General features: G+C 37.5%; 1 protein-coding gene across 1 annotated transcript in view; it reads left to right on the top strand.

Annotated features, from left to right (window-relative positions):
- The first annotated feature begins 2,028 nt into the window (after nucleotides 1-2,028).
- Nucleotides 2,029-27,663, top strand: part of rps6ka2 (ribosomal protein S6 kinase, polypeptide 2) — a 69,726-nt gene continuing 44,091 nt past the window's right edge. The window contains exons 1-5 of the mRNA XM_079843153.1: nucleotides 2,029-2,423; nucleotides 15,349-15,465; nucleotides 18,072-18,153; nucleotides 24,680-24,760; nucleotides 25,191-25,270. Coding sequence (XP_079699279.1) covers nucleotides 2,325-2,423; nucleotides 15,349-15,465; nucleotides 18,072-18,153; nucleotides 24,680-24,760; nucleotides 25,191-25,270 — 459 coding nt within the window. The 5' untranslated portion in view covers nucleotides 2,029-2,324. The remainder of the gene's footprint in view (nucleotides 2,424-15,348; nucleotides 15,466-18,071; nucleotides 18,154-24,679; nucleotides 24,761-25,190; nucleotides 25,271-27,663) is intronic.

Below are 27,663 nucleotides of genomic sequence, written 5' to 3'. Positions count from 1 at the left end.
TTTCTCAACACCTTGACCCAACACCACTGTTTAAGTCTATATGGTTCAATTCACTCTTGGTTATGTGGTAATTAAACAGTTGAAAGATTTAAGCATCAGGAAATTAGAATTTTAAAATTCTCCCTTCTTTTACTTATCCATTTTTGTACGATCTACCTACTCCCTGCATGATGGTTCATGGGTGGAGCTTCATGCTTTTTTTTCTAAAACAAAAACATACTTTTTCGTACGATTCACATTGTACAAATTCATACGAAATTGCCATATTGTAAAACAGTAACGTTTCTCATGAGATGAGGTGAACGCTACCTAATATCTAATTTTGTGTTCCACAGAAGAATCAGAAAGTAATGTGAAGGCGAGTAGGCCTAAGTGGTAATCACATTTTTAAGTAGGTAAACCAGTGAAGCATGTAATTTCACCAAACACTCCCTGTGTTTATATATGCAAACTTTTTTACTATAGTATGCAAAAAGCAGTATGTCAAATAAGGTGCATCCACGAAATTATGAAATGCGCTATCCCATGAGTGCACAGGAGGTGAGGAGCCATGAATTAAGATTAAATGGGCTATCCACCTCCTAATCAGCCCTATTGTGTTTTGAATTATGGGAGGGAGCTCAGGGTTCTGGAACTTGCCCTCAAAAAGACTGAAACTAATCATTTAAAATGATCTACAAATAATCCTTACCCATTACTTTGACTGTTGTGTTTACTGGAATGTTTCTAAGCAGGTAAATAAAATTTATTAGCTATCAAAATGATGGAAAGCACTTTAAGGCAATGTATGTTACATAATAAATGTATGTTACATAATATATACATACATTGATCAGGCATAACATTGTGACGTCTTGGTCTAATATTGTGTTGGTCCACCTTTTGCTGCCAAAACAGTCCTGACCCATTGAGGCTTGGACTCCACTAGACCCCTGAAGGTGTGCTGTGGTATCTGGCACCAAGATTTTAGCAGCTGATCCTTTAAGTCCTTTAAGTTGCGAGGAGTGGCCTCCATGGATCGGACTTGTTTGTTCAGCACATCTCACAGATGCTCGATTGGATTGAGTTTGGGGAATTTGGAGGCCAACTGAAGTCAACACCTTAAACTCGTTGTTGTGCTCCTTAAACCATTCTTGAACCATTTTTGATTTGGCAGGACGCATTATCTGCTGAAAGAGGCCACAGCCTCGAGGGAATAACGTTTCCATGAAAGGGTGTACATGGTCTGCAACAATGCTTAGGTAGGTGGTACATGTCAAAGTAATGGCAGGACCCAAGGCTTCCCAGCAGAACATTGCCCAAAGCATCACACTGCCTCGGCCGGCTTGCCTTCTTCCTAGACCGGGAACACCCCACAAGAGCTGCAGTTTTGGAAATGCTCTGACCCAGTCGTCTAGCCATCACAATTTGGCCTTTGTCAAACTCACTCAAATCCTTATGCTTGCCCATTTTTCCTGCTTCTAACACATCAACTTTGAGGACAACATGTTCACTTGCTGCCTAATATATCCCACCCACTAACAGGTGCCGTGATGAAGAGATAATCAGTGTTATTCACTTCACCTCTATATTGATATTTACCGCATCCATAATATTGATGCTGAAAGAATCAAGCTTTTGGGCTAATTCATGGTCGAGAGTAGCCTACTTTGTTGATGCTCTTACACAAGTTTCCTTTTACTGTTTGATGGTTCAATGATGAGTAGAATGATGTCCATTCACTGTATCCAGTTTTTTTTTTAATCGTATGATTGTGTTCATAGAGAGATCATTTTTCTCATTGTTTCAGTTTAACGGAAGTTACTTAAGTTAATAAAGTTCAAAGCTCGGAAACTGTTTCAAACAAGCTCATTGGTCGCAGCAAAGACAGCAGTTTTGATAGCACCACAGAGCAGCAGCATTTACATTTTTTTTTCAGTGGAATTAACATATGGCTTGCTGTAGTTCCCTCAACTAGCTATTTATTTGGAATAGGAAAAAAAAAAAGTCAATATAAAAATGACACACTTCAGCTTTAAGGAGCTCAGTGATTGGGGAGGGTTCTTCCGTACAGCATGAGTGTGAAGGTGGTTCTGAGGAGGACAGCTCCCGTCATCTTTCCCGTGCCACAACAGAACTAGCGCGTCCGTTTGAGTGGGACGGGTCAGCGTCAGCAATCGTCCCCGAACCTGCATGTTTGGCTTGGTCATGGCCTCACCCCCTCATAAGTGAGCATTATGGATTAGTGGAGGGGAGGCGACTGTAAATCCCCACTGTTGTGCTGATCTGGATTCAAACGCTGGACAGATAAATTGTATTTTGATGATAGCAGGCGTACCAGGAAAATGGATACGAACATGCGCAAATTTACGGTGAGAAGATGGTTTTCCGTCTACCTGCGCAGAAAGTCGCGATCCAAAAGCTCGAGTTTATGCAAACTAGAGGTGAGTATCGCTTCATTTGTTTCGTTTACCAACATGTGTGTTAAATCCTTGAATTAAAGGTGCGGAGTGCCTGTAAACACTGTCGAAATCTGACCGTTGCGGTGTAAAGTTCTGCTGAAGTGCAAAATGTGGAAACGCAAAGGCAAATATTTCAGTGTTGCTCAGATTTATTAAGAAAGCTTCTTTTTTTTTCAAACATGCGTTGTATTTTCCATCAGATTTCTCATTGGTTTTGGTTCGCAATAGCCTGAACTAGTACAAAAACAAAGCAAAACAAAACAAAAAAGCACAATCATATAGGAATGTGTACAGGATTCCTGTTGGAATTTCTATCGTAATTTGGAACACACTATCCTGGAATCAAATAATTCGCAAAGAATCAAACAAAATCCCACTGCCGTTTTTGTTTATTTTTGTATAGGCCTATTGTATTATGGGTGAATTGCTGCTGGACACAAAGCTGCAGAAGTTGTAAAATCTTAAAAGAGTTTCTTTACATTTGTCCTACAGGATCATTTTATCGCGTTTTATATAGGCCTAGCTGGTAGTAACCCAATAGTGTGACTGGTAACACTGTAAAGAAAAGAAGAATGCAAACAATATAAAAATTATATTATAAAATCAGCATATTTATTGTACATTATTAACTTAAAAGATTGATCAAATATATATTTTGGTAAAAATATGATTTGTAAATTGATAAAGGGTTATTTCCCTGCACAAAAACACAAATCACATTTGTTTTTGTTATATTTGAAAAGCCTTTTTTTTTTAAATTTTGTTATCATGTAAATTCAGAGCATTTATGTTATGTGTACTCTGGTGTTTTGTCTTCATGTGTGCATCACTCACTATTAATATTAATATTATTTATAACTTTATTCCACCTGTTATTAGTGCAATTTAGAGTACAAAGAGGATTTTAATAGCAATATATTCCTCAAAATAATTTTCCATAATTTCTTTTACAATGTCACTGTATTTTCTCCTCGGCTTCTATTAGACAAAATTTCCCTTTGTTAAAAAATTATGAAATTATACATTTTTTGGGAAAATAATTAGGCTCAAGACAGAGCTACTTTAATTATTATTATTATTATTATACAATTTTAGAAGCACTGCAATATGATTCTCATCAGAGGCAGTACACCAACATCAGCAGTATAGCAATAAACAACAGCATAGTTGGTTTTCAACAGCTGCATGTGGACCCTTCGTCATTCAGTCCTGTGCTGTTTTTGCTGAACCCTCAAATGTCTGCTGGCAACATTGATTCAACCTGACATACCTGTCTCTTAGTATTAATAGTTAAGACCTCAAAAGAGTTGCTATTAAGCATCTATTAAGCGTCTGTGCCCCTGTGATGATGTCCAATGGATGATAAAATGGACCTAAATTTGATTTCTGATGTCTCTGATACATGTACACTAAATTGATGTACATGTAATGTAATGAAAACAACAGAACACGTTTAGGCTGGCAGGTTGTTACAAATTGTATACGCTTTAGTATATCATAGAAGTGCCATAACCACCAAGTCCCAAGTTCAAGTCCCCCCGAATAATTAGAAATGGCCAAATTGGTAAAAAAAATTGGTTACTTAGTATAATTTACTGAACGTAATCCCAGTGAAAAACAAGAAACAGTTGATATGTGAGGAGAGCAATCACGTTTATTTTCTAAAATCAAAATAAAACTGAACACCTCAAAATTGCAATAAATCAAGGTCAACGCAAACAACCTCTTAAATGTCTACACTCAAGTCTCAGTTAAGCACAAGTGCTCAAAAAGGGCACAAGGAAACCACTATCCTTCAAAACGGTCTCTTCAAGATAACGCATAGGCCTAAATGTTAAAAAATGAAATAGTCAAAGCCTATTTTCACTGGACGTGCTGGTTTTGGCCTCATCTCATATATGAAACACTTCTTTATGATTCAGCAACTACCTGCTAATGCACTTACATTCATGTAAAGTAGCCTTGCTGACCAGTTTGGGTGAGGGAAAAACGCACAAGATATAGTATCTTCAATGCCCTGTAGAATGGTAATATCACATCATTTGTAGCAGAAATAAAATAAAGTTAGATGCCATGCAAAATGTTTAGTAATTGTGTTACTCGTCACAAATGTGTTGGAGTAAAGAGTACATATACTTATTAAAAAATTCAGTCAAGTAGAGAGTAAAAGTTGCTAAAATCTTTTAAACTCAGTCAAAAGTAGCCAAAAAGATACTTAAGTACAGTAACTAATTTAATTTACTTAAACACTTTACATCCACGGCTTTATTATTTAAAATAGATTTATATTGCCTTTTTTGAAAGGTTTTTAAAGAGACAAGGGGCCCTATCAAGGCAACACCAGGCGTGATGCATGTTTTTTGCTAGTTTCAGTCCGACGCAGTTATCATTTTCACGGCCAGTGCCACGTTGTTTAAATAGCAAATGCATTCGCGCCCATCTGTTCGCTCATGGGCGTGCTGGGCTGAAAACGAGGTGTGTTCAAGCGTATTGTTGGCACGCTGCTATTTTCAGGCAAATGAAATTGACTGCGCCATTGACCAAAAAAAACCTGGTATAAGTGTCAATGGTGCAGTATTTTTTGTGTTATTTAAAGGCCGTGTTAGTAATATGTGCATATAGGCGGGAGCACAACGAGCATACACTCTGCTTATTACACACTCATACATACATACATACATATTTATTAAAACAAACATGTTTAAATATTAAAAATAAAAGTCTTTCTGCTCACAAATTCCAAAAATAGTGAATCCATCGCAACTGGCTTTTAAAGGGAATGGAAGATTGCACGTTATGCCCAAAACACACCCATGACTCATTAAGAGACTAGGTACAACCCTTTTTGACCATGCGCCTGACATTGCGACCATCTTTTACGTCATTAAACTAGCAAAAGTGGATTCGGACATGCACCTTCGCATGCGCATCAGACCATGCGCTCATATCGTTAAAATAGGGCCCAATCTCTCTGAATTGATTCAGCATGTTCTCTCTTCATATAGCAGTTATGCAGCTACATGCTGCCACTTTTGTCCGAAATTAATTTCTGATGGACGGATAGCCCTCTTTTGATTTGATGGGGAAGTTTAAAGCTCTGTGCACCACTGAACCCAACAAAACACAGCCTTTTGAAATGACAGGTCATGTCATGGAATGTTCAATTGCCAGAACAGTATTGAAATATTGGAAATCCATATTCTGCCTATTTTTAGATTGGCAAAGTACTGCATGTACTGTATGCTACAAACGCAGTGACCACATTTACATGCACATCATTTTCATTAAGATGCATTTTCTGAATGTTCTTTATTCTGAACAGACATGTGCATGACAGCTTCACAAATACTCCAAAGATCGGAGATCTGGATATTCCAAATAAATTACTGCAGTCTTCTTATCGTTTTTAGTAATTCTGCACAGAAATTAAATCGACTCATTAATCCTCATTCAACATGGTACAGAATTCAGAATTCATTCAAAGCATATGTCATGTTGATTTATTCAGATTTCGAAAAACTGGAATATTACTCAGGTTGTGCATTTTCAATATGCATAGATACTATGATATCATTGATGGTGGTTGAGGAGATTCCCCCCTTCTATATGTAAAGCGCTATATAAATGTAACAAATTATTATTATTATTATTATTATTATTATGAATATGACCAAATTGTTATATGCATGCTAATGTGGTCATGACAGTGGATTTCCTCTTCATCCAAAATCAAATAAACAGCTATCTATACATTTCTGACACCATTAGAAAAAAAATAGAATCATCTGACTGCCCTAGGTTATGATCTTCAGGCTATAATAAAGTTCCGCTGTGCACAAAATATATTTTCCACCAACTAAATCAATGTATGTATTGTAGGATAGATTTGAAATGTCAGTAATTCTGAGCATTATTAGTTTAGATGCTCATTCTCAGTGCTTAATGAAGGTCCTGGTAACCTTTACTGCAGATAAAGAAAGTCTGCGGTCAAAGAGAGCTGATTTTATTTCAACAAAAGTGATTAGTGTAGTCAGCATATAACACAGCCCGGGAAATGAAATGGCTGGAGTAATTAAGTTAGTGCTAGCACAGGCCCAGCATCACTAAGCGCTTTGAAGTCATCAGGTTTGGCAAAAGCAGTCATGTGGAGGTAAAATGATAAGAAGACAGGTTTAATTAAATGTGAGATCAGTAATCAACATTGCACACGGCAAGATGAAATGATCAATGTATGATGTCAAATTGTGATGTCACTGCAAACAACTGTGTATGTGATGCTCAATACATGCAATATATTCTTGTATCTTTTTATACATCAAACTTTCAGGCTGATCAGTAAGGTATTTATGTTGATACAGCTAATGAACCTAGACATACAGATTTGACTGCCAACATATTTCGACTGTCCTCACCCTCACATTTCAGGCAGTGAATCTGTGAGAAACATTTTTAATCTACTGGAGACTGGCGTTTATGCGATAATTAGTTTTTTTATGTGGTGCAAAAAGACACCTGAGAGGATCTAAAGCATTTAGGAAGAGGTTCAATCTCCTTTTTGCCTCTTGTGGTTTCCTTCAGACCTACAAAAACACCTAAATATCAACACTTCATTTTTTATACATGGAGAGCGTAAGTGTTTGATGCAAGAGTAAAGTCAAATATTTATCTATGAAGATTGATAAATATATAGAAATAATGGCAGCCACAGGTTTAGAAAATCAAGAACCAAGTAACTCATAATATAATAACTGCACATAATGATATAACTGTACATAATGTTATTATCAATGTAATAAAATGTTAATAATGTAATCATTTTCTTAAAAAGTAATAAAATCTTGAGCTCATAATGTAATTTTTTTTAATGTAATAAGACTTTTACATAATGCAATAGGCTATTGTATAAGAAATGTATTACATTATGAAAACACTGTATCTAATCACAGTTCATAAGGCAATACCAGAACATAATATATATAATGTTTATATTATACATAGTCAAACAATGTCACAATATAATAATTATCTTTCAATATAATACATTTGAGAACACTGTGAAATTGACATTTACATAAAAATAATAATAGTAATACTAATTTTGTAATTATGAAATGCTCAATCATTTTGAGTTGCTTGGACACGAAACACATTTTAAGTTGTATATGCATGCACTAAATTAAGTTTAAGTTTAACTTTAAGTTTCCACGGTATACTTTTTAGGTATAGGTTTTAATAGTTTTTGAGATATAGTAATAGTCATTTCATATAGTTTACAAAAATGGATTTATTATTTTAGCGATAGAGACATTTTAGATTTTTCTAGAAAACTAATGAATTAAAGACATGGCCAAATCTTCCTGAGGTAAACGTAACATTAGTTAACTTTTTTTCCTTTACAGTTTTGTACTTTTGCTATATTGATACTGTGAGGTTGTTTTTTTTTTTTACAACATAGGCTATACTTTGTATACAGTGTTAGTATTGTACACATTGTACATATACCTTTTTCTTGTCAAATTGAAAAACATTATGATTCTCTTTTAACTTAAGCTTACAAGTGTATTTGGCTTATATATATTTAAGAAGTACTGTACTGTAGTAATAGTAATATCAACATCAATAATAATACTAGTAGTAGTAATAATAATGTCATGGCAGATGAGGGAAATAGGACGAGGAAGCAGGATCTAAATGCATAAATATTTATTAATAATACAAAACAGACATATTTTGCGTTCATGATAGCTATTACCATATCATATGACTCCTTATAGAAGCAAGATTGTATTACTCCTTTTTTAAAGTACAGCCATGTATTTCTGCTCTCACCATTCTACATTTAGGGTACAGATTCATCAATAATTTGATAATTTGATGTTGAGTTTATTAACTATTCATCATATGGCTAATCTACTTATACAAGGGCTGAAGTCAAACCTAAGATAAAGTCCTGGCATTTAGTCCTATGCATGGATCTAACAGATCTATATCCATATCAGATTATGCAACGCTGTATAGGCTGACACGTGTCAGATTTGCAAGTATAGATTATATTATGACACATGTGCTTGTCTTGAAACGAATGGAGTTACTTCAGTGCACCAAAATGTAACTTTTTTAATCTGTACATTTTTGTGAATTTTTGTAAATATAATGTGAAATAATATTGCTTAGGAGTGCATGTAATAATAAAAGATGTAATCTCATCCTGTCTTTCTGAAAGAGAATAAGTTATTCCCTTATTCCACAGATTTGCATGCGCAGGCTGCATTTAAAGGAGTAAAAAAAACGTATTGTTTACTTATTTTTGTGTGATTCATGTGTTGTGAAACTGCAGCTTCATGTTAATGCAAAACAAATATGATTTTTAAAAATGTATTCACCACAGATCATATATTTATTTTGCACTGCATGAACTTCATACTTCATATTTATTTAGTTATTTTTTAGGTTATTCCCTTATGGAGGGTCCCAAGGCCATGCATTACAAGGATTTTACCACAGTGAAGGGAGTTTTACCTTTACTTTGCATTGTGCCAAAGACCTTTTACCTGTGGAAAAATCATTGTAGCGTACAGAATGACTTATTACTTATTTTAACAAATAAAAAGGACTGGAATTTTGACTTAAACTGATACAATTTGATAATACATTGTTAAAATATTAAAAGTTTACATTGTTAAAAGTTTACTAGTATATATATATATATACACACACACAGTGGGGAGAACAAGTATTTGATACACTGCCGATTTTGCTGGTTTTCCTACTTACAAAGCATGTAGAGGTATGTAATTTTTACAATAGTTAATTTCAAAAATCCAAATAATTTAATTAAATAATTTATTTGCATTTTATTGCATGACATAAGTATTGGATCACCTACCAACCAGTAAGAATTCCGGCTCTCACAGACCTGTTAGTTTTTCTTTGAGAAGCCCTCCTGTTCTCCACTCATTACCTGTATTAACTGCACCTGTTTGAACTCATTACCTGTATAAAAGACACCTGTCCACACACTCAATCAAACAGACTCCAACCTCTCCACAATGGCCAAGACCAGAGAGCTGTGTAAGGACATCAGGGATAGATTGTAGACCTGCACAAGGCTGGGATGGGCTACAGGACAATAGGCAAGCAGCTTGGTGAGAAGGCAACAACTGTTGGCGCAATTATTAGAAAATGGGAGAAGTTCAAGATGACGGTCAATCTCCCTCGGTCTGGGGCACAATGCAAGATCTCACCTCGTGGGGCATCAATGATCATTAGGAAGGTGAGGGATCAGCCCAGAACTACACGGCAGGACCTGGTCAATGACCTGAAGAGAGCTGGGACCACAGTCTCAATTAAAACCATTAGTAACACACTATGCCGCAATGGATTAAAATCCTGCAGCGCATGCAAGGTCCCCCTGCTCAAGCCAGTGCATGTCCAGGCCCGTCTGAAGTTTGCCAATGACCATCTGGATGATCCAGAGGAGGAATGGAAAAAGGTCATGTGGTCTGATGGGACAAAAATAGAGCTTTTTGTTCTAAACTCCACTCGCCATGTTTGGAGGAAGAAGAAGGACGAGTACAACCCCAAGAACACCATCCCAACCGTGAAGCATGGAGGTGGAAACATCATTCTTTGGGGATGCTTTTGTGCAAAGGGGACAGGACTGCACCGTATTGAGGGGAGGATGGATGGGGCCATGTATCGCGAGATCTTGACCAACAACCTCCTTCCCTCAGTAAGAGCATTGAAGATGGGTCGTGGCTGGGTCTTCCAGCATGACAACGACCCGAAACACAGCCAGGGCAACTAAGGAGTGGCTCCGTAAGAAGCATCTCAAGGTCCTGGAGTGGCCTAGCCAGTCTCCAGACCTGAACCCAATAGAAAATCTTTGGAGGGAGCTGAAAGTCCGTATTGCCCAGTGACAGCCCCGAAACCTGAAGGATCTGGAGAAGGTCTGTATGGAGGAGTGGGCCAAAATCCCTGCTGCAGTGTGTGCAAACCTGGTCAAGAACTACAGGAAACGTGTGATCTCTGTAATTGCAAACAAAGATTTCTGTACCAAATATTAATTTCTGCTTTTCTGATGTATCAAATACTTATGTCATGCAATAAAATGCAAATGAATTGCTTAAAAATCATACAATGTGATTTTCTGGATTTTTGTTTTAGATTCCATCACTCACAGTTGAAGAGTACCTATGATAAAAATGACAGACTTCTACATGCTTTGTAAATGGGCAAACTTGCAAAATCGGCAGTGTATCAAATACTTGTTCTCCCTATATATCAGTTGACGACGTTGTCAAAACTATCCCGATCACACGGATCCATGAAAACGTCTAAAAACGCTGTTTTATTCATGCCAGGTCAGTAGTTGAAATTCACACAAATTCACGTTTTTGTAGTTTACACAAGCAAAACAAAGAACCTGTGACCAAAGTAAAAGTAAAGTGTTACCAAAATTAATATTTCCCCTCATTTGATCAAGCAACCCAGCAGATTTGAAATGCAGGTCACACCAGCTCACTTTCATCATGGGCTGAATCCGAAATCACCCCCTAAACCCTCATTCACTATTCCCTACGTTAGTCAACTAATATAGTTTGCTTGAAGGAGTGAATGAAAATGAGTGAGTGAAGTTGGACAGCCGCTGTGTGTTCATCGGTTGTACACTCGTTATTGCGGTGCAATGTGGTATTGAATGAGTGAACTCAATAAAGTCCACTATGGTTTCGGACACCACTACAAATGGCTGTCCCTTCAAATAGTTCCCTATTTGAGGGTATAGGGGGCGATTTCGGATTCAGCCTTGGTGTTCATTTCCATAGATGTGTCTAGACTGCAGTGTTTACAATTTCTACTCAGAAGTTTCATCTGGTCACACTGAGTATTTATATGTGATTTATTCATATCATATTTCATCAAGTCATTCCAAAATTAGCCTTATTTACAGGTAAAGGAAGTGTATTTAGCAGAAAGTAACAGCAGTCGTCTAAGGCAGAATCTCGAAAATAAGTGGCTATTTAACAGGTGCCTAATAAGTAAACAAACAATTTAATATAAAATTAGGTGGTTCCCTTTTGGCAGAAATCGTGTTTGCTTTCGCGTGGGCTACGATCTAAAAGGGCACTTTCACTTTAACGATCGAGATGAGATCAAACATATATGTTTACGTTGCTAAGAGGGGTTGTTGTGTAGTGATACACAGAACCGTTGGGTAAAACGGTCATAGCCGTGTTTTATTGCGAATAAAACACAGCTATTGACCAATCAGAATCAAGGACTGGAACCAACCGTTTTATAAAATCAAATGAAACAGTCTTACGTTGTCCTAGATGCAAATGCCTTCCATTTGGAAGAGACTTCACATGAGGAGTGCACTTGTGATGTCTTAAAATTCACCCCAAGGGTTTGCATTAAACCTCAGTTAGGTGGGCAAAATGAAATGAATTTACTGTCTATTTGCGTATGATTGCTGTAGCACAGCTTTCACGCAATCACAAGACAATTCTTTTGTGAGATGAGTCTGAAAATGGAACCACTGAGGCCGAATCCTAAATTGAAAACTAAATTGAAAAGCCTGTTTGGTCTGTTGAAGTTTTTCTCTCTCTCTCTCTCTTAGAAGTAACAAATTCTTTGCATTCTCATTTCCTTGCATTTAAATTGAATTTAGAATATAAGAGCAATTTCATTATATAAAGTGAAGACAAGTTGTCTTGTCATATGTTTTACTCCAGTGAATATTTCTCAAGGTGGGTTTGTTTTATTTTTAAAAATCATATAGGAACACAATTCAACCTTTCAGTTAAAATGTACCTTAATCATTCTATGTATCATACATGTTGAGTCTTTTCTGAATGTCTGTCAATTTGGTTTTTATTTTTGTTAGCAAGAGCTATTAACAAAATAAGATGATATTAGAGATTTGGTTTGAATAATATAATTCACAAATCTTATCAAATTCTCCATGTGACAACTAGCCCCAGTCTGTCCTCCATCAGACACTGAAGCACCATCCCCATGATCTGAAGGTGAATTATTACTAAAGAAGATTTTATAATTCTTCATCATATCCTGATGACGATTATGTTGAGGTGTCATGCGGCTCTTTTGCTTGGCTTGGCTTTTATGCGCATAGCTCAACAGGAGCTGCCAGAATTGGTAATCAGGCCCCTGTGCTGAGGTTGAAGATTGTATATCCTCAGTGTACTCATCATCATGCCACGGGACTGGCCCGGGCTGGACTTTGGTTATGTAATGCAGCTGCACATTTATTTATTCGTTTGCATGGCTCGACATAAGCCGGTTTAAGGGCTCTGAGCTGTGTCAGTCTCAGTGCGAGGATGCATTATTCAGCTGTGGTCAGCGTTTGAGTTTACAGGCACGTGTCTGCAATGTGGCAATCCAAACTGTCCCCTCTGCAGGCGCCCACCCTGTCTTCCGGGGGAACCTGGCAAAAGCAGAGAGAGAGAGAGAGAGAGAGAGAGAGAGAGAGAGAGAGAGAGAGAGAGAGAGAGAGAGAGAGAGAGTATAGGCTATTACTGCAAGATGGCTGCATTTGGAACACAAGTGACCCTTGCCCTAGCCCCGGCCTTCTTGGTTACTGTTGCTCTGACACGTGCTACAGAGCATCCGATATAAATATATTGGATATTTATGTGATTTCCAAAACAATTTTCAATAATATAAATCATATAAAGTGGTGAAAATTTAATATACTTTTGGGCTAGAACAAATTGTGACACTGAAAAGCACCTTTTCCTTCAGAATGTCAGAATATGTGACTCATCTACTTAGCATCAGTTGCATCTGATCAGTCTGTTAAGTTTAGTTTACAGTAATGAGCTGCTGACTCATTGTCAAAAAAAAAAAAAACCAGCAGCTGAGGTTGCCAGAACTTGACTGTAAAAAATATAGTTGCTACATTTTATGTATTACTGTTTAAACTGAACTGAAATAATGTTAATAGCACACATGACTAAAGTGTTAATATACTCTGACAACCATCACAAAGCACAGGTGTTAATGAGAAAGGCACATACTAAATCAAAGCTCATCTTTTCCAGAAGCTGAGATAAATACTAATATACAGTACAGAACATGTAATACACTCAAACACAAAAACACCATTTTTGATCCCCATGAGGAGAACAGGGTATAAATCAGAATAAATGTGACCCTGGACCACAAAACTTTTTTTAAATCATATGAAAGCTTAATAAATAAGCTTTCCATTGATGTATGTTTTGTTAGGATTGGAAGAGATACTACTATTTGAAAATCTGGAATCTGAGGGTGCAACAAAAATCTAAATATATAGAAAATCACCTTTAAAATTGTCCAAATGAGGTCCTTAGCAAGGGATATTACTACTACTCATTTTTTATTGTTGTTGATGTATTTACAGTAGGAAATGTACTACGTAAATATCTTCATGGAACATGATCTTTACTTAATATCCTAATGATTTTTGGCATAAAATAAATTTAATAATAATTTTGACCCATACAATGTATTGTTGGCTATTGCCACAAATATACCATGTGACTTATGACTGGTTTTGTGGTCCAGGGTCACAAGTTGAGTTTTTTTATGAAAATGTAAAAATGCTGAAAGTTTTCTGTGATGGGTAGGTGTAGGGTTATGGGATAGAATACACAGTTTGTACAGTATAAAAATCTTTGTCTATGGAATGCCCCTAAATTGTGTGTGTGTGTGTGTGTGTGTGTGTGTGTGTGTGTGTGTGTGTGTGTGTGTGTGTGTGTGTGTGTGTGTGTGTGTTCATGATTTTATATCCCGGTGGGGACTTCTACCTGAATGCACACTCATGGGTGACTTGTGTCACCGTGGGGACCTAAATTGAAGACCCCATAAGGAAACAAGCTTACAAGAGGAGAGAATATACAGTTTGTACAGTATAAAAACCATTACGCCTATGGAGAGTCCCCACAAAGATAACGAACCAGACAGTGGGTGTGTGTGTGTGTGTGTGTGTGTGTGTGTGTGTGTGTGTGGGCATGCACGCTGCTCCAGGTAAATTGTCACTAATTATATTGTAAATCACTTTGGATAAATGAAAGCCTGTTATTTACTTTCATACTAAAAATAAATTTGGACATTTCTATTGATATTTAACACTGCTGTACACTGTAAAAACTGGTAACCCGCATTTGTTACTTTAAGGGTGTATTTCTACCATGAAGGTGCTATGTAATTTTTAATAATTATATTAATTTATATAATGTTTCTATAGTTTTTATTTTCAAAAATAGCCCAATTTTTCTCTCTTTATTTTTTTTTATGAACAGAATATCCCTTAGTAATGAACTTTTCACCAGGCCCAGAAAAAAAAATCTACAGACAAAAATCTTGCTTTTGCTCATTTTCTATAGCAAGTTTGAGGAAAAATCTACTGAATACATGATGTGAAAGTGCCTTTGAAATGGATGTAATGACAGATAATATGTGTCATTAATTGATCCACATCATCTGCAGCAAAAAGAAAAGACCAATCCATTATTAAAGATCCTATAATCATCCTGGCCATAAACTGTTCTCTCTTTCGGAAAGTGATATCAAGTCATCAGCAAACTGAAGAACAGCTTCCACCCGACTGCAGTTTGAATTCTCATTATAATGAGCAATTGGTAGTTGCTATATAATTCTGTCTTGTATATTGCTCACTTTAATATTTGTCATTTGCTTTTTGAGAAAGCACCTATTAAATGAATGTGGCAATGAGATGCACACACTAATGATCACACCATCTGAACCCTTTTCTTGACCTGTTTACTACTGTTATTCATAATCCCAGCTGGCTTCATATTGCTAACTATGCTTAAACACACAGCTTTATGGCAAAAGCATTTGTTTATTTCTCTCTGAGCTGTGCCATCTGTTGCCTTTGCAGGATGACAGCATCTTAAAGGAGTTTGATATCAGCGATCATGTGAAAGAGGGCTTCGAGAAAGCAGACCCGTCACAGTTTGAGCTGCTCAAGGTGTTGGGTCAGGGCTCCTATGGAAAGGTGAGCTTTGAAAATGCAGCATCTGACTTATCCTTTGTTTGTTACTGTTTATGCAGACTGCTACCGATGACTAAGATTAGATGTGCCATTTGTTTGGATGTAATTTTGTTAATGCAAGTGATGTTCAGCCAGTTCAGGTTTGGGGTAATGGATGTAAAACCCTTGTATGTGTCCTTATAACCCTCTCAGTTGAGCTGAATGAGTTTATTTTGGGATGGGAAAAGATTTAGATCAGTTGTTGCAAGATTTACATGACATAGTTTTAAATGATTACCTTGTGTCCCAAAACTGAAATTTCCTGCCTGTTTTAAAACCTAAACTTCATGTAGGCAGCATTTAAAAGATATCATAATCAGACACAAAGGCCATCCATTAAATTAGGCCGTATAATCAGAGGTACCTTTGGAGAAAATGTAAGGCAGCATCACATTTCCAACAGAGAAGGCAATCACAGAATGCAATGCGATGATCTTAATTTAAAAACATGAGAAAATATGAATACGTATACTTATAATTCATTCAATACTGAAAAGTATCAACAGAAACATACATTTTTTTACCCATAATTTATGTATTTTGCTTAGTAGAGTAGCTACTGCATTGTTAGCTTAGCAACATGCTAATGCCAAATTCCATTGAAATCAATTGTGAGTTGAGATGTTGCCTTAGCTCACTAGTTTTTGGATGAAAAAAACCTAACATTATTTACTCCCATTTAATCCCAAACCTGTTTTTCTATTTCTATGAAACACAAAATATATTGTCCATGTTCAAAATTGCAAAAATTACCAAAAAAATCATACGACACATTTTCTAACACCATGTCCTAACCAGACACAACTCGACGCCGTGACATGTGTATCTTATCCATGTTAATCAGAGATTTTTTCCTAACCCGCATTGATTGTTGTACGCAACAAATCTGTTTTAGAAACGTTTTCTATTTCTGTGACGGTGCAGCAGGAACAACCATATAAAAAGTATGACACAATAATCACAGGTACTGATTATGTGCTTTATTTAATGTTTATTTAATTTTTAACCCTTTCATGCATGGTGTCCACATTTGGGGACAGTTAATTTAACTCCATTTAGGGTTCATTTATCATGGTAATTTTCTCCAAACCACTTGAGGGCAGTGTCAGTAGGTTGACAGCAATATTGTAACAGTGGCTACTGTCTTGTATTCCAAATATTCATTGCTTGATGACATCATTAATCCAAGATAGCTGACAGCAATAGCCATGTGCCAAATGCCCCAGGCATATCTGTGAAAAACTTTTCTACGAGGTCGATTGAGCTAAAAAAAAATATTAGTTTGTACAGTAAAGTATGATGAATAGGTTAGTATTTTATAAACTAAAATTTAGAGTAAAATATAGTTTTTATACACCAAAAACTAACTGTCCACACATGTGGACGTCATGCATGGAGATTGCATAAAGTCTGATTTCTGTAACCTGCTAGTATATCTGTTCTATTTTTGCAAATATGTTTTGAATTGTCTTATATTGTAATAAAACAGACATTTAACAAATATATCAACATAAATAACCATTTAAAATTACATATTACAGCATTAAATGGCAACTTTACACATACATACCGAGACAAATTTGCATTTTGCCTTCCAAACAGGGACAGCACAGGTCAAGCATTCAGTACAGAATAATATAGAATATCCCAGAGGACAGAGGAAGTGACAGTGACAGCAGTGATGAGGAGTACGTGCCAGCAAAGCCCAGTCCATATTGCTACTAGGTTTCCCCATATATGTAACTACCATTATATTTCCTACAATATGTGTTTTATCGTTGTTATATTGTAATATTAGCGTTTTTAATAACTGAGCTTATATACATAGCATAAAAACACAATATTTTTTATTTTTGTCCCATTTTACGCCTTTGTTGCATGGTGTCCACATACGTGGACAGTTGTAATTTTTAAATAAAACTGAATTCTGTAAAAATGTAAATGGATTTCAATTTTAGCATCATATTAAAGTAAAAAAAAGAATCTTAAAAAAATCTAGATTATGTTTTTCATAATTCATGCATGAAAGGGTTTTAATTTGAGTTACAAGAAGGTTTAAACTGTGAACTCAATGTAAACAAACAACATATTCTATGACAAAGTCCCCTCACCCAGTATGTTTTTAATAATAATATGTATGAATTTGATTCATTGAGAGTACAGTGCGCTTACAGAGAGATCACCCAAACACTCTTCTGATTACCTGTGATATTTGATTGATTTTGTCGTGCCTCATAGTCTTGTCGCATCTGATGTGGACAGACAAATTGCTTATCTCTGGAATCTTATCTGGTTAGGACACAGTGTAAGTCTTCAGAAGCCATACGATTCCTTTGCGCGAAGAAGACTTTAGAATGCTTTAGAACAGAGCAGGGATTTGCAAGAAATTTGAGTCTGTTAGTCTTCACACAAAGCAGTCACAACTTCAGATGTACTGTCATGGAATTCTTTTTTACATACAGATATTTTTTCGCATATCTCCCTCTTTTTGGAGCTTGACAGCCCCTGGACACAGACTAAGATGTGAATATTGTGGGGTTTTGAATTTTGATCTTGCGTTTCATTTACAGGTGTTCTTGGTGAGAAAAATCAAAGGTTCAGATACAGGACAACTCTATGCCATGAAGGTCTTAAAAAAGGCAACACTAAAAGGTAAAAACTGACACTTCAGTCCTTAAATTAAGTGATCTGAATTATGATTTCTACTCTATAATTTGTGTGCCTTACATTTGTCAATCTCTTCCTGGTATGTAAAACCTGCAGTTATTATTTCAGCTCAGCATGACATCTAACCTGTGAGTCATAACTAAGCTGCTAGGAGGCCTAAAGTGCTCTCTGGTTGATTTTTAAAGAGTATCTGAATCATCAAATTGTTTAACATTTGAAAAAGGTCCCACTCAGACAACCAGGTGATTTTTCGCATACTTAAGATCCAGCAGCTTCCCTGGAAGAAAGAAAATGAATGAATCTCAGAATTGAACAAAGCAGATAAACCTGAAGTCTTAAGCAGCTTACTGACTTTCCTCATCATTTATTCATTTTTGTGATTCATCCCTTTGTTTTTACACAACAAACACAGCAAAACAGCAGTTATTGTAGTGATTCACAGTGCTCAGTTTGGAGTGGTAATCTATTTCACAACCTGTTCACAACCCACATAACTTATTCACTCAATGTAACCATGGTTACATACCAAATTATTTGCTCTCTGCAAGTTCTTCATGTTCTTGTGAATGAATATAACAGTATTTGTGACTATGGCACCTCACTGTCAGACCACAGAAATGCTGCAGCTGTTACATAAGACAAATCATTCAGTGTAAAGCATCCCGTGTGAATGCGACATCCATCATGCTGCTTTCGTTTTCAGACTCGTCAAAGATTTGTAGTTAACTTCTGCAGGCTTAAAGGGGCTATATGCGTTTTTCTGAAATTTAAACTCGCGACTGACACCTGTGGCCAAAAAACAGAACTGCTCTCATTTTCTGATCGCTCTCGCAGCGGTGGTGACGTCACATCCGCAGACAGCGCGGGAAAAGACGACCCGCCAGAAAATAGGAAAAATAGGATACAGGCTTATAGGTGCACCCACTGTGAGCGGACAAGGTGTCAGTATGCTCATCAGGAGATGTTTGAGTCATAAATGGTAAAATAAAAAGGCTATTGTTACGTTTATTTTGGGGAAAAAGTTGCATATAGCCCCTTTAAAGGTGATGTATGTAGATTTTTAGATGATAAAATGTGCAGAGGCAACTACTGTATGAGTATTATATTCATGTAAACATTGGCTTTATAAAGCTAACAAAGCTATTTGTTTGAGCATCCATCCTGACACAGTGGCAATGGCTCAATCACTGGCATGAGTTTGGAGTCGGACTATCTCTTTGGCAAAACAATAACTGGGAACCTGTTTGAAGCCTATTTCAGTTGTTATTTTAGCAATTATTTTACTTTGGTGATGCTAGTGGTACAAAAACTACACACTTCACCTTTCAGATTAATGTATAACTTTGACTTTTTAATGAAAAAATCTTACACTGCCAAACTAAGTTTCTTTTAAATCATATCTGGCACAGAGCATTTACATTTAATCATTTAGCAGACGCTTTTATCCAAAGCAACTACAAATGAGGAGAACAATAGAAGCAGTCAGACCAACAATAGGGCAACAATATGAAAGTGCTGACTAGTCCCAGTTAGTCTAGCACAGTACATGTAGCATGTTTTAATAAATAAATAAATAGAATAGTAAGTATTAGTATTAACAGGTCAAGTGTTGACAAAAAAGATGCATATTTAACCGTTTCTTGAAAATGGCTAAAGACTCAGCAGTTTGGGTTGAGTTAGGCTTGTCATTCCACCAGCAGGGAACAGTCCAGATAAAGGTCTGTGAAAGAGATTTTGTATCTCTTTGGGATGGCACCACAAGGCGCCGTTCACTTTCCGAACACAAGCTTCTGGATGGCATATAAGTCTGAAGTAGTGAGTTTAGGTATGGGGGTGCAGAGCCAGTGGTTGTTCTGTAGACAAACATCAGTGCCTTGAATTTGATGCGAGACGCAATTGGCAACCAGTACAGATTGATCAAGAGAGGTGTGACATGCGCTCTCTTCGGCTCGTTAAAGACCTCTCTCACTGCTGCATTCTGGATCAGTTGCAGAGGTTTGACAGTACATCCTGGAAAGCCTGCCAAGAGAGCATTACACTAGTCTAGTATGGATAGAACAAGAGCTTGGAGTTGTGTAGCATGCTCCTATAGGAAGGCCTGATCTTCCTAATGTTGTACTATGGCAAATCTGCAAGACAGGGCTGTTCTAGCAATGTTGTCTGTGAAGTTTAACTGATCATCAATCACAACTCTGAGGTTCCTGGCCGTCCTAGAAGGAGTTGTGGATGACGAACCTTGCTGAATGGAGAAGTTGTGATGAAATGTTTGGTTGGCCGTGATTGCAAGCAGTTCTGTCTTTGCAAGGTTGAGTTGAAGGTTGTGGGTTTTGAGATTGTTTTTCATGCGTGTAAACAGCAAAAACAGAATGAGATGTAATATTTTTCCTTCATATGTGGTTATATCTGTCACTTATGAATACAAGTATTGGGACGTGCTTCTTAATTCTTGTATTCAGGTGTTTCAATCAAGACACATTGCCTCAGGTGTATATAATCAAGCACCTGGCCATGCAGTCTGCATTTACAAACATTTGTGTGTTTGTTTGTGTGTGTGTGTGTGTGTGTGTGTGTGTGTGTGTGTGTGTGTGTGTGTGTGTGTGTGTGTGTGTGTGTGTGTGTGTGTGTGTGTGTGTGTGTGTGTGTGTGTGTGTGTGTGTGTGTGTGTCATGGCGGCGGCGGCGGCGGCATGCTCGCACGCTTCACGCTGACATGCTGCACTAAGAAAGTTAACATCTACACCCGTCGTAGCTGCCGGCGAAAACGCAGAAAGAGCTTGAACATGTTAATATCAGGACTACTTACAATGTGCGTGGTTTCAACCCTGAAGTTTGCAACCAAAGCTGCTTTAAGAAGCGGTAAGATCCGTAATATCGGATGGCGAATCCATGACCCGACAAATGTTTGTCCTGAAAGTAACCATCTGCACGCCACTTGGCCGAACTTTGAACAGTACAATCGCCCACTTTCTGATCAAGAGTGGATGCACTTTCAGGTACAGGAGAGAGAGTTCAGGAAAACCCTGGATGTGAAACTAATTAATGACAGACAAACAGTACAATTCACCGGAAACAACCCGCGTCACTGGACTAAACTTATAACCATCCTATGTGGAGTATACTACAGGAATGGATCCTACACACCAACTCATAATGATGGGAGACCATTAGGAATACCTTTGCTAAAGTACACCGTAAGAATTCTTCGGAAATTCCCCCTCTGTAGAACGCTCTCACCGAGGCCCGATCCAGAGACGCTCACTGAATGGATAAATCAGCAGCTGCGCTTCGATGAATGAGCACGTATTCTGCTTGAAAACTGCCATTGATGATTTTAAACATGAATCCTCCCGCTTCTATGCGGTATTCCTCGATTTTCGAGACGCCTTTGGTTCTCTACCACATAGCGTAATGCTTCACTCCCTTGAAGAAATAAAGCTGCCGGAAGAGTATATACATATAATCAAGAATGTGTACAATAATTCATTTTTACAAGTGATTTGCGGACATCAACTAACGAAACCGGTTAAACTCGATGTTGGCATTAAGACGGGGTGTCCGTGGAGTGCCGTGAATTTCGTACTGGCCTTAAACCAATGGCTGAAGTGGTTATGTTCTCTTGCCCCGCTTGACATTACATCTCCAAACCCAGTTCAGGCTTTTGCCGATGACGTCCTCATAGTATCAAGAGAGGAGAATGTCATTACACACATGCTGTCATACACCGATCGCTTCCTGCAATGGTCTGGACTTGGAGTTAAGAACAACAAATGTGCGGTGTTCTATGAGCGACGCAGCGGGGGCAATAGATGGTATAGGGCCAAGTATGATCAGCCTCCATCATTTACAATCGCCGGAAGCACAATTAGAGTCTATTCAAGACATGAATCGTACAGTTATCTAGGACATTTGTTTAATGTTGCAGGAGAATGGCAAGAGCAAGTGAGCGATATCTGTAAAGAGTACTCCAGCAGACTGGACCTGATAGACCAGTGTCCTCTACCGATCTGCATGAAACTCCAGGCCATTCGGGACATAGCACTATCTAAGATCCAACATCTGTTTGCCAACGTCCACATCGCTAAAAAACATCTGACGGAGCTGAACAATAAGACCGTGCAACTGGTAAGAAAATGGTTAAATCTCAATACACACACGACAAGAAGTATTCTCTTTATCAGCAAATCCGAAGGGGGACTGGGGATTCCCAACATTGAATGGATTTATACAGCGACCAGAGTACAGCATCTACTGCATATGTTGAATAACGACGACCTTACAGTTCGTGAAGTTGCCCGGCGCTCATTGGTGCTGGATCTGAGCAAACGTAAGGTCCCCTTTTCTGCAGTCGGAGAATCGGGCTTCCTCGGCTTCCGAAAGAAACCTAGCGGAAAGCTGGACACCAGGGCTACGGGATTCGGAGTACGTTCGGATTGGCCCGATCTGAATGACTTGTGCAGCAACAATAATATACAGTTGAACTGGGCACATACTGGCGGGGAGCAGGTGAACATCAGCCATGCACAGATTATGGATCTTAATGTGTATGCTGAGGCGACTCTTCATCACGGTAAGAAGCTGAACAGCCAGACGTGCAGGTATGAAATCCTTCAGTACTTTCAAACACAACAGCGCGATTACTGGCTTAACCTGCGCCTTCAAGGAAAGCTGGCATGCTTGCAGAGCGCGGACCATACAGTCTCTCACTCTGCGTTACAAAACTCAGCCGTAAACGACGGTATCCTAAAGTTTGTTATTAAAGCCAGGCTACAAACACTCCCGACCAAATACAATCTCTCCCTGTGGTTTCCAAAACATCACGAACCATTCTGCTTACTACACCGCGATAAGATCATGGAATCTACAGCGCACATAATGAACGGATGCCCTTTGTTCAAAGGACTTTACATCGCGCGCCACGATCGCATCGTAAACACAATAGCTCAAGAACTGCGCAAAGTTTCTGGACAAAGTGCAATACACGTAAACAAGACTGTTCAAACCAGCTGGTTCTCAAACCTGAACGATAATATCAACTTTCTTAAAAGTGCTCTAAGTGAACACCCAAATACTCCAGACATTGTAGTCATTGATGAACTTTCTAAAGATATCGTGATTCTAGAAGTAGGCTGTTGTTTTGATGCTTACATGGACTTGTGTTTTTCTGAGAAAATGTTAAAGTACCAGCCGTTAACAAATGCTATGGCAGTGTGTGGCTACAGGACCAAACTAACTGTTCTTATCTTGGGTAGCTTAGGGCATGTGCACAGATTATGTGTCCGAGGCTTGCAGATTGCTGGACTGAGTAAAAAGAGCTCTAAGCAAATAGCCAGATATTGCTCTGTTTCAGCAATCATAGGCAGTCTGCATGTTTGGAGAAGACGATGTTATCTTTATCCATAGCCCATTGACTGATGTGGTCGGGACTGTTTACATTGTCTGTATTGCCAGGTTAAACATGATAAGCTCTTTATGAATATTTGGATGCTGTGTTGCTTTAATCAGTATTTGTCATTCCAAATAAAATAATTAAATGTGTGTGTGGGGGGGGGGGGGCTTTCTGAAGAGCTTAAACCCAGTTTATACTTCTGGGTCGAGTGTATGTGTGTTGCACGTGTAACCTATGACGTACCCTGACGTGCACCTCTCAAAAAATGTAACAACGCGTCAACTCTACGCGGATTGCAAATGCTGTGATTGGTCTGCCAGAACCCCTCCCTCAGGGGTACACATGCTCCTTCTGCATGTGTAACTGCACGTCGACGCGGACAAGGACACAGAAGTATAAATGAAAATCGGATGTCTTATGTCTAAAGACCCATAGGCGATTTCTTCTTAATTAAGAATTTTTCATGTTTAATAACCATTATAAAACTACACTTTCAGAAATAAGGTACAAAAGCTGTCACTGGGGTGGTACACTTAAAGGTATTGGTACCTTAAAGGTATTAGTACCTAAAGTGTACATATTAGTACCTAAAAGGAAAAGTTTACGTTTTGAAAAGGTACCGCCCCAGTGACAGCATTTGTACCTTTTTTTCTCAGTGTGCATTCATTTAAACATCTGCATATCCAAACTAAATAATTGAGAGATACAAGATTGCAGCTGTGAAAAATGTCTAGCCCACAACTTGCAACAAGGAGACCAATTATTATTATTCGTTTTTTTTCCACTCTGCACATTAAAATTCAAGTTAATATCAGAATTAGATCATATTTCAGTTATTTATGCTCATATAAACCTGTTAACCCAATTGAGCCATATCTGGTTATGTCATAGGTAAATTATATTCACAAGGGTCACGGCACAAAAACACACTTTTTCAAAAACTGTGCACTTTAAAAAATAAATATCAATATGAACATAAATCAATATACATAGTCTCATAATCTGCATTTGGCAATTCATGCAATTGTGTGCTTCTGCCAAGGGAATGAATGAGAATGAATGAGTTGACACATTCACACATTCACATGTCTTCTTGTCTCTGTGTTTTATCTCTATGTATTTTAAGTGCGGGACAGAGTGAGATCGAAAATGGAACGAGACATTCTCGCAGAAGTGAATCATCCCTTCATCGTCAAACTCCACTATGGTAAGTTGTTGTCTCTGGAGATTGTAAACAACAGAACACGAACGTTTTCACAAGAACATCAATTTCTGAACTCCCTATGCTCTACTTCAATGACAAAACAGGCAGTTTTGTGGCGTGACTAACTACATGTAGAAATGCTACAAACTTAAGTTCTTTCTTCAGTTGTATGACAGTTGATCAGCTGTTTTCATAATGCTGTAGCTTTACAGTAATGAGCTATCATGTAATATTTAGTGTTCACGTTTGAAGCTATCTGATTGTAAAACGTATTTATATTATCTAATCATTATTTATTTAAAAATAGATTGCCAGTAGCTTGGCTGTAGCATTTAAACTTTGAGTGGCATGTAACATGGTAAACTTCTGTTTTTTGAGTTTTGCTTCTGACAGGTGAAAAATCAACGTCACCTTTGTTGCTTTTCCCCCACAGCATTTCAGACAGAAGGAAAGTTGTATCTTATATTGGACTTTCTCAGAGGGGGAGATCTTTTCACTCGCCTGTCCAAAGAGGTCAGTTTTTATTCAAAAATGAATTGTCTTTTGACATTAAATGTTGTTCCAAACCCGAAATACTTTATTTTCTCTGTGGAACACACAAAGAGATGCTTTTGAGAATGTTCATGCTGCTCTTTTCTGTACAAAGAAAGTGGATGGACGCTGTCGTGCTCCAAAACTAACAATGTTCTCATGTTTCTCTAAAGTAACCAAATGCAACATGCTAAGTTTCAATATGCGAAAATGCGAAGGAGATTTCAGAGCAGTTGAATGGACTTTTTTGATCATTTTGTTGTGCTTTTGTCAGTTCCTGAGGATTGACAGCATTCTCATTCACATAAATTCTATGTAAAAGAAGACCTAAAAGGAGAGATTCTTCTAAATGTCTCCTTTTGAATTCTATGGGAGGGTTTGGGATGACATGAGAGTGAGTAAACGACTAAAACAGATATAATATCAATAGCACAATTGTGATCTTCAGCTTTACGATTGCTTACTGATTGATCATTTAGACATCTACCTGCAATAACAGAGGTACATCCTGACTGAATTGTAATGGAGGTGTAATTTTGGTCCAAATTCCTTTGTATGTCTGGCATCTATTCTCTGATGAATGTTGTAATTGGTCCCTCTTAACACTCACTATACTGTAATTATCCTTAATGGAGTGTTAGATCTTCTTGATCACATCACTTTCTAATCTCACAGATTCAATAAAGGCTTCCCTCAAGGATCTGTTCCTTTCGCACATGAGGAGCAAATCTCATTATTGATCTATTGATTGCAGCGTTTGCTGAAGCCTGTTCTTTCTGAATCACACATTATAGCATCAGAGGTGATCAGTGGAAAAACAGTGGATAATACACTACTATCTAGGTGTTGGTAAGGATTAAAGGGAAATAATGTGTTTTATATTGATTAGCACAGTTTGTGTCTGGCGGTTGTGTAGAGTTTGTAATAGATCCCCTGTGTGCCTGAGGATATTCTCAGCCACCGAAACCAAGGTCATTCTTCACAGTAGCTTCAGTAGTAGGCTCGTTGACACCAAGAACGATAACTATAACGATAACTATATTAGTGTCCACACTAACACGTGCTGTAGTTTTGACGTTTGGCGGTTTAAATGTTAGAGCTCTTTAAAGCAGGATGGATTCTGATTGGCTTCAGCTGAAAAGTTTCAATTGATATCATTTTCTGTGCCATTATCGTTACAGTTGTGGTGTGGACTCTGCTATTCTTTCATATTTAAAAAGATTTTTAAAACTATATCTTTATCGTTGTCTTTATTGTTAGCTATCGTTCTTGGTGTGAACGGTTATTATCAATTCACTGAGCTCTTCTGGATCTTTCCTGTTATCCAGTAGCTTTCCCTCTGACGTGCTTGTTGTATTTTGAGTATTTCAAAAAAATAATATAAATATTTTAGAAAAATTTACCCCAATGTTGAAATTAGTGATAAAAGAAAAATATGTTTTAAACTGTTTTAGTATATATTTATATCCAATATATTCAGATATATACAATAGGGACATGGAAATGTACAGTGTAGTAAGAATGAGTCCGAAATTCTTGTTCAAAATTTTTGTACGTTAAAAATAAATACGCCCTGTGTCAATCACGTTTACACACTACCTCTGGAACTTTCGCCCCTTTTAAAAAAATTCAAATCGGGTTCGATTTTCTGCATTTTTCGCATCTGTGGCAAACTTTTGGAGATGGTTTTGACAATTCAGCGCCACCGGATAACGAATACGAAAAAACTGATACAAAAATTTCGGACTCAGTGTGCAAAGACCATTCCCTTTCTTACATTATTTAGACAATAAAATGAGATAGTCAGTTTCACACTTAACAGCCTCTACATTTCTCTAACCGATAAGAGAGTGGTTTAAATCTATAAAAAGCACACACAGCAAACCACCAAGAATAACTTTGTTGCTGTGGTGATTGGAAGAGAGATGGCAAGGTTTTGTAAAAGTGTAATATTGGGCTTTTAAGATGTGACATCATTTCTTGTTGCTATACTGATCTAGGCTATATACTGTTTTCCCCCACTCCTTATAAAATGATGACATCTATGCAGGCAAACTATGCTACAAACATGTACAGTGTTTGAAGTTTAAAAGCACAGAAAGGAAGAAGGAATTATGTATTCGCATTATCTATGACAAGACTGCTGTTTTATTCTAAAAAGCGCAACAGAGGCCTCACATTTAGTGCATGTGCTTTATTTTGATGTACCTTTTATGGAAATCCATGGGTGTTAACTCAAGCACCATTATTACTGTTGCTTATCCTTATAGTTTGAACAAAGCCATAAGCCTAGCATGAATGATATATCAAGCCATGCGACTTATTAAGGAGAGGTGTGCTTCTTTTTTACTAAACAATCAGATTTGGGATTTTTG

The sequence above is a fragment of the Gobio gobio genome (genome assembly GCF_949357685.1).
Source record: "Gobio gobio genome assembly, chromosome: 18".
NCBI classification, from domain to species: Eukaryota; Metazoa; Chordata; class Actinopteri; order Cypriniformes; family Gobionidae; genus Gobio; species Gobio gobio.
This window is presented reverse-complemented; position numbering and strand designations above follow the sequence as displayed.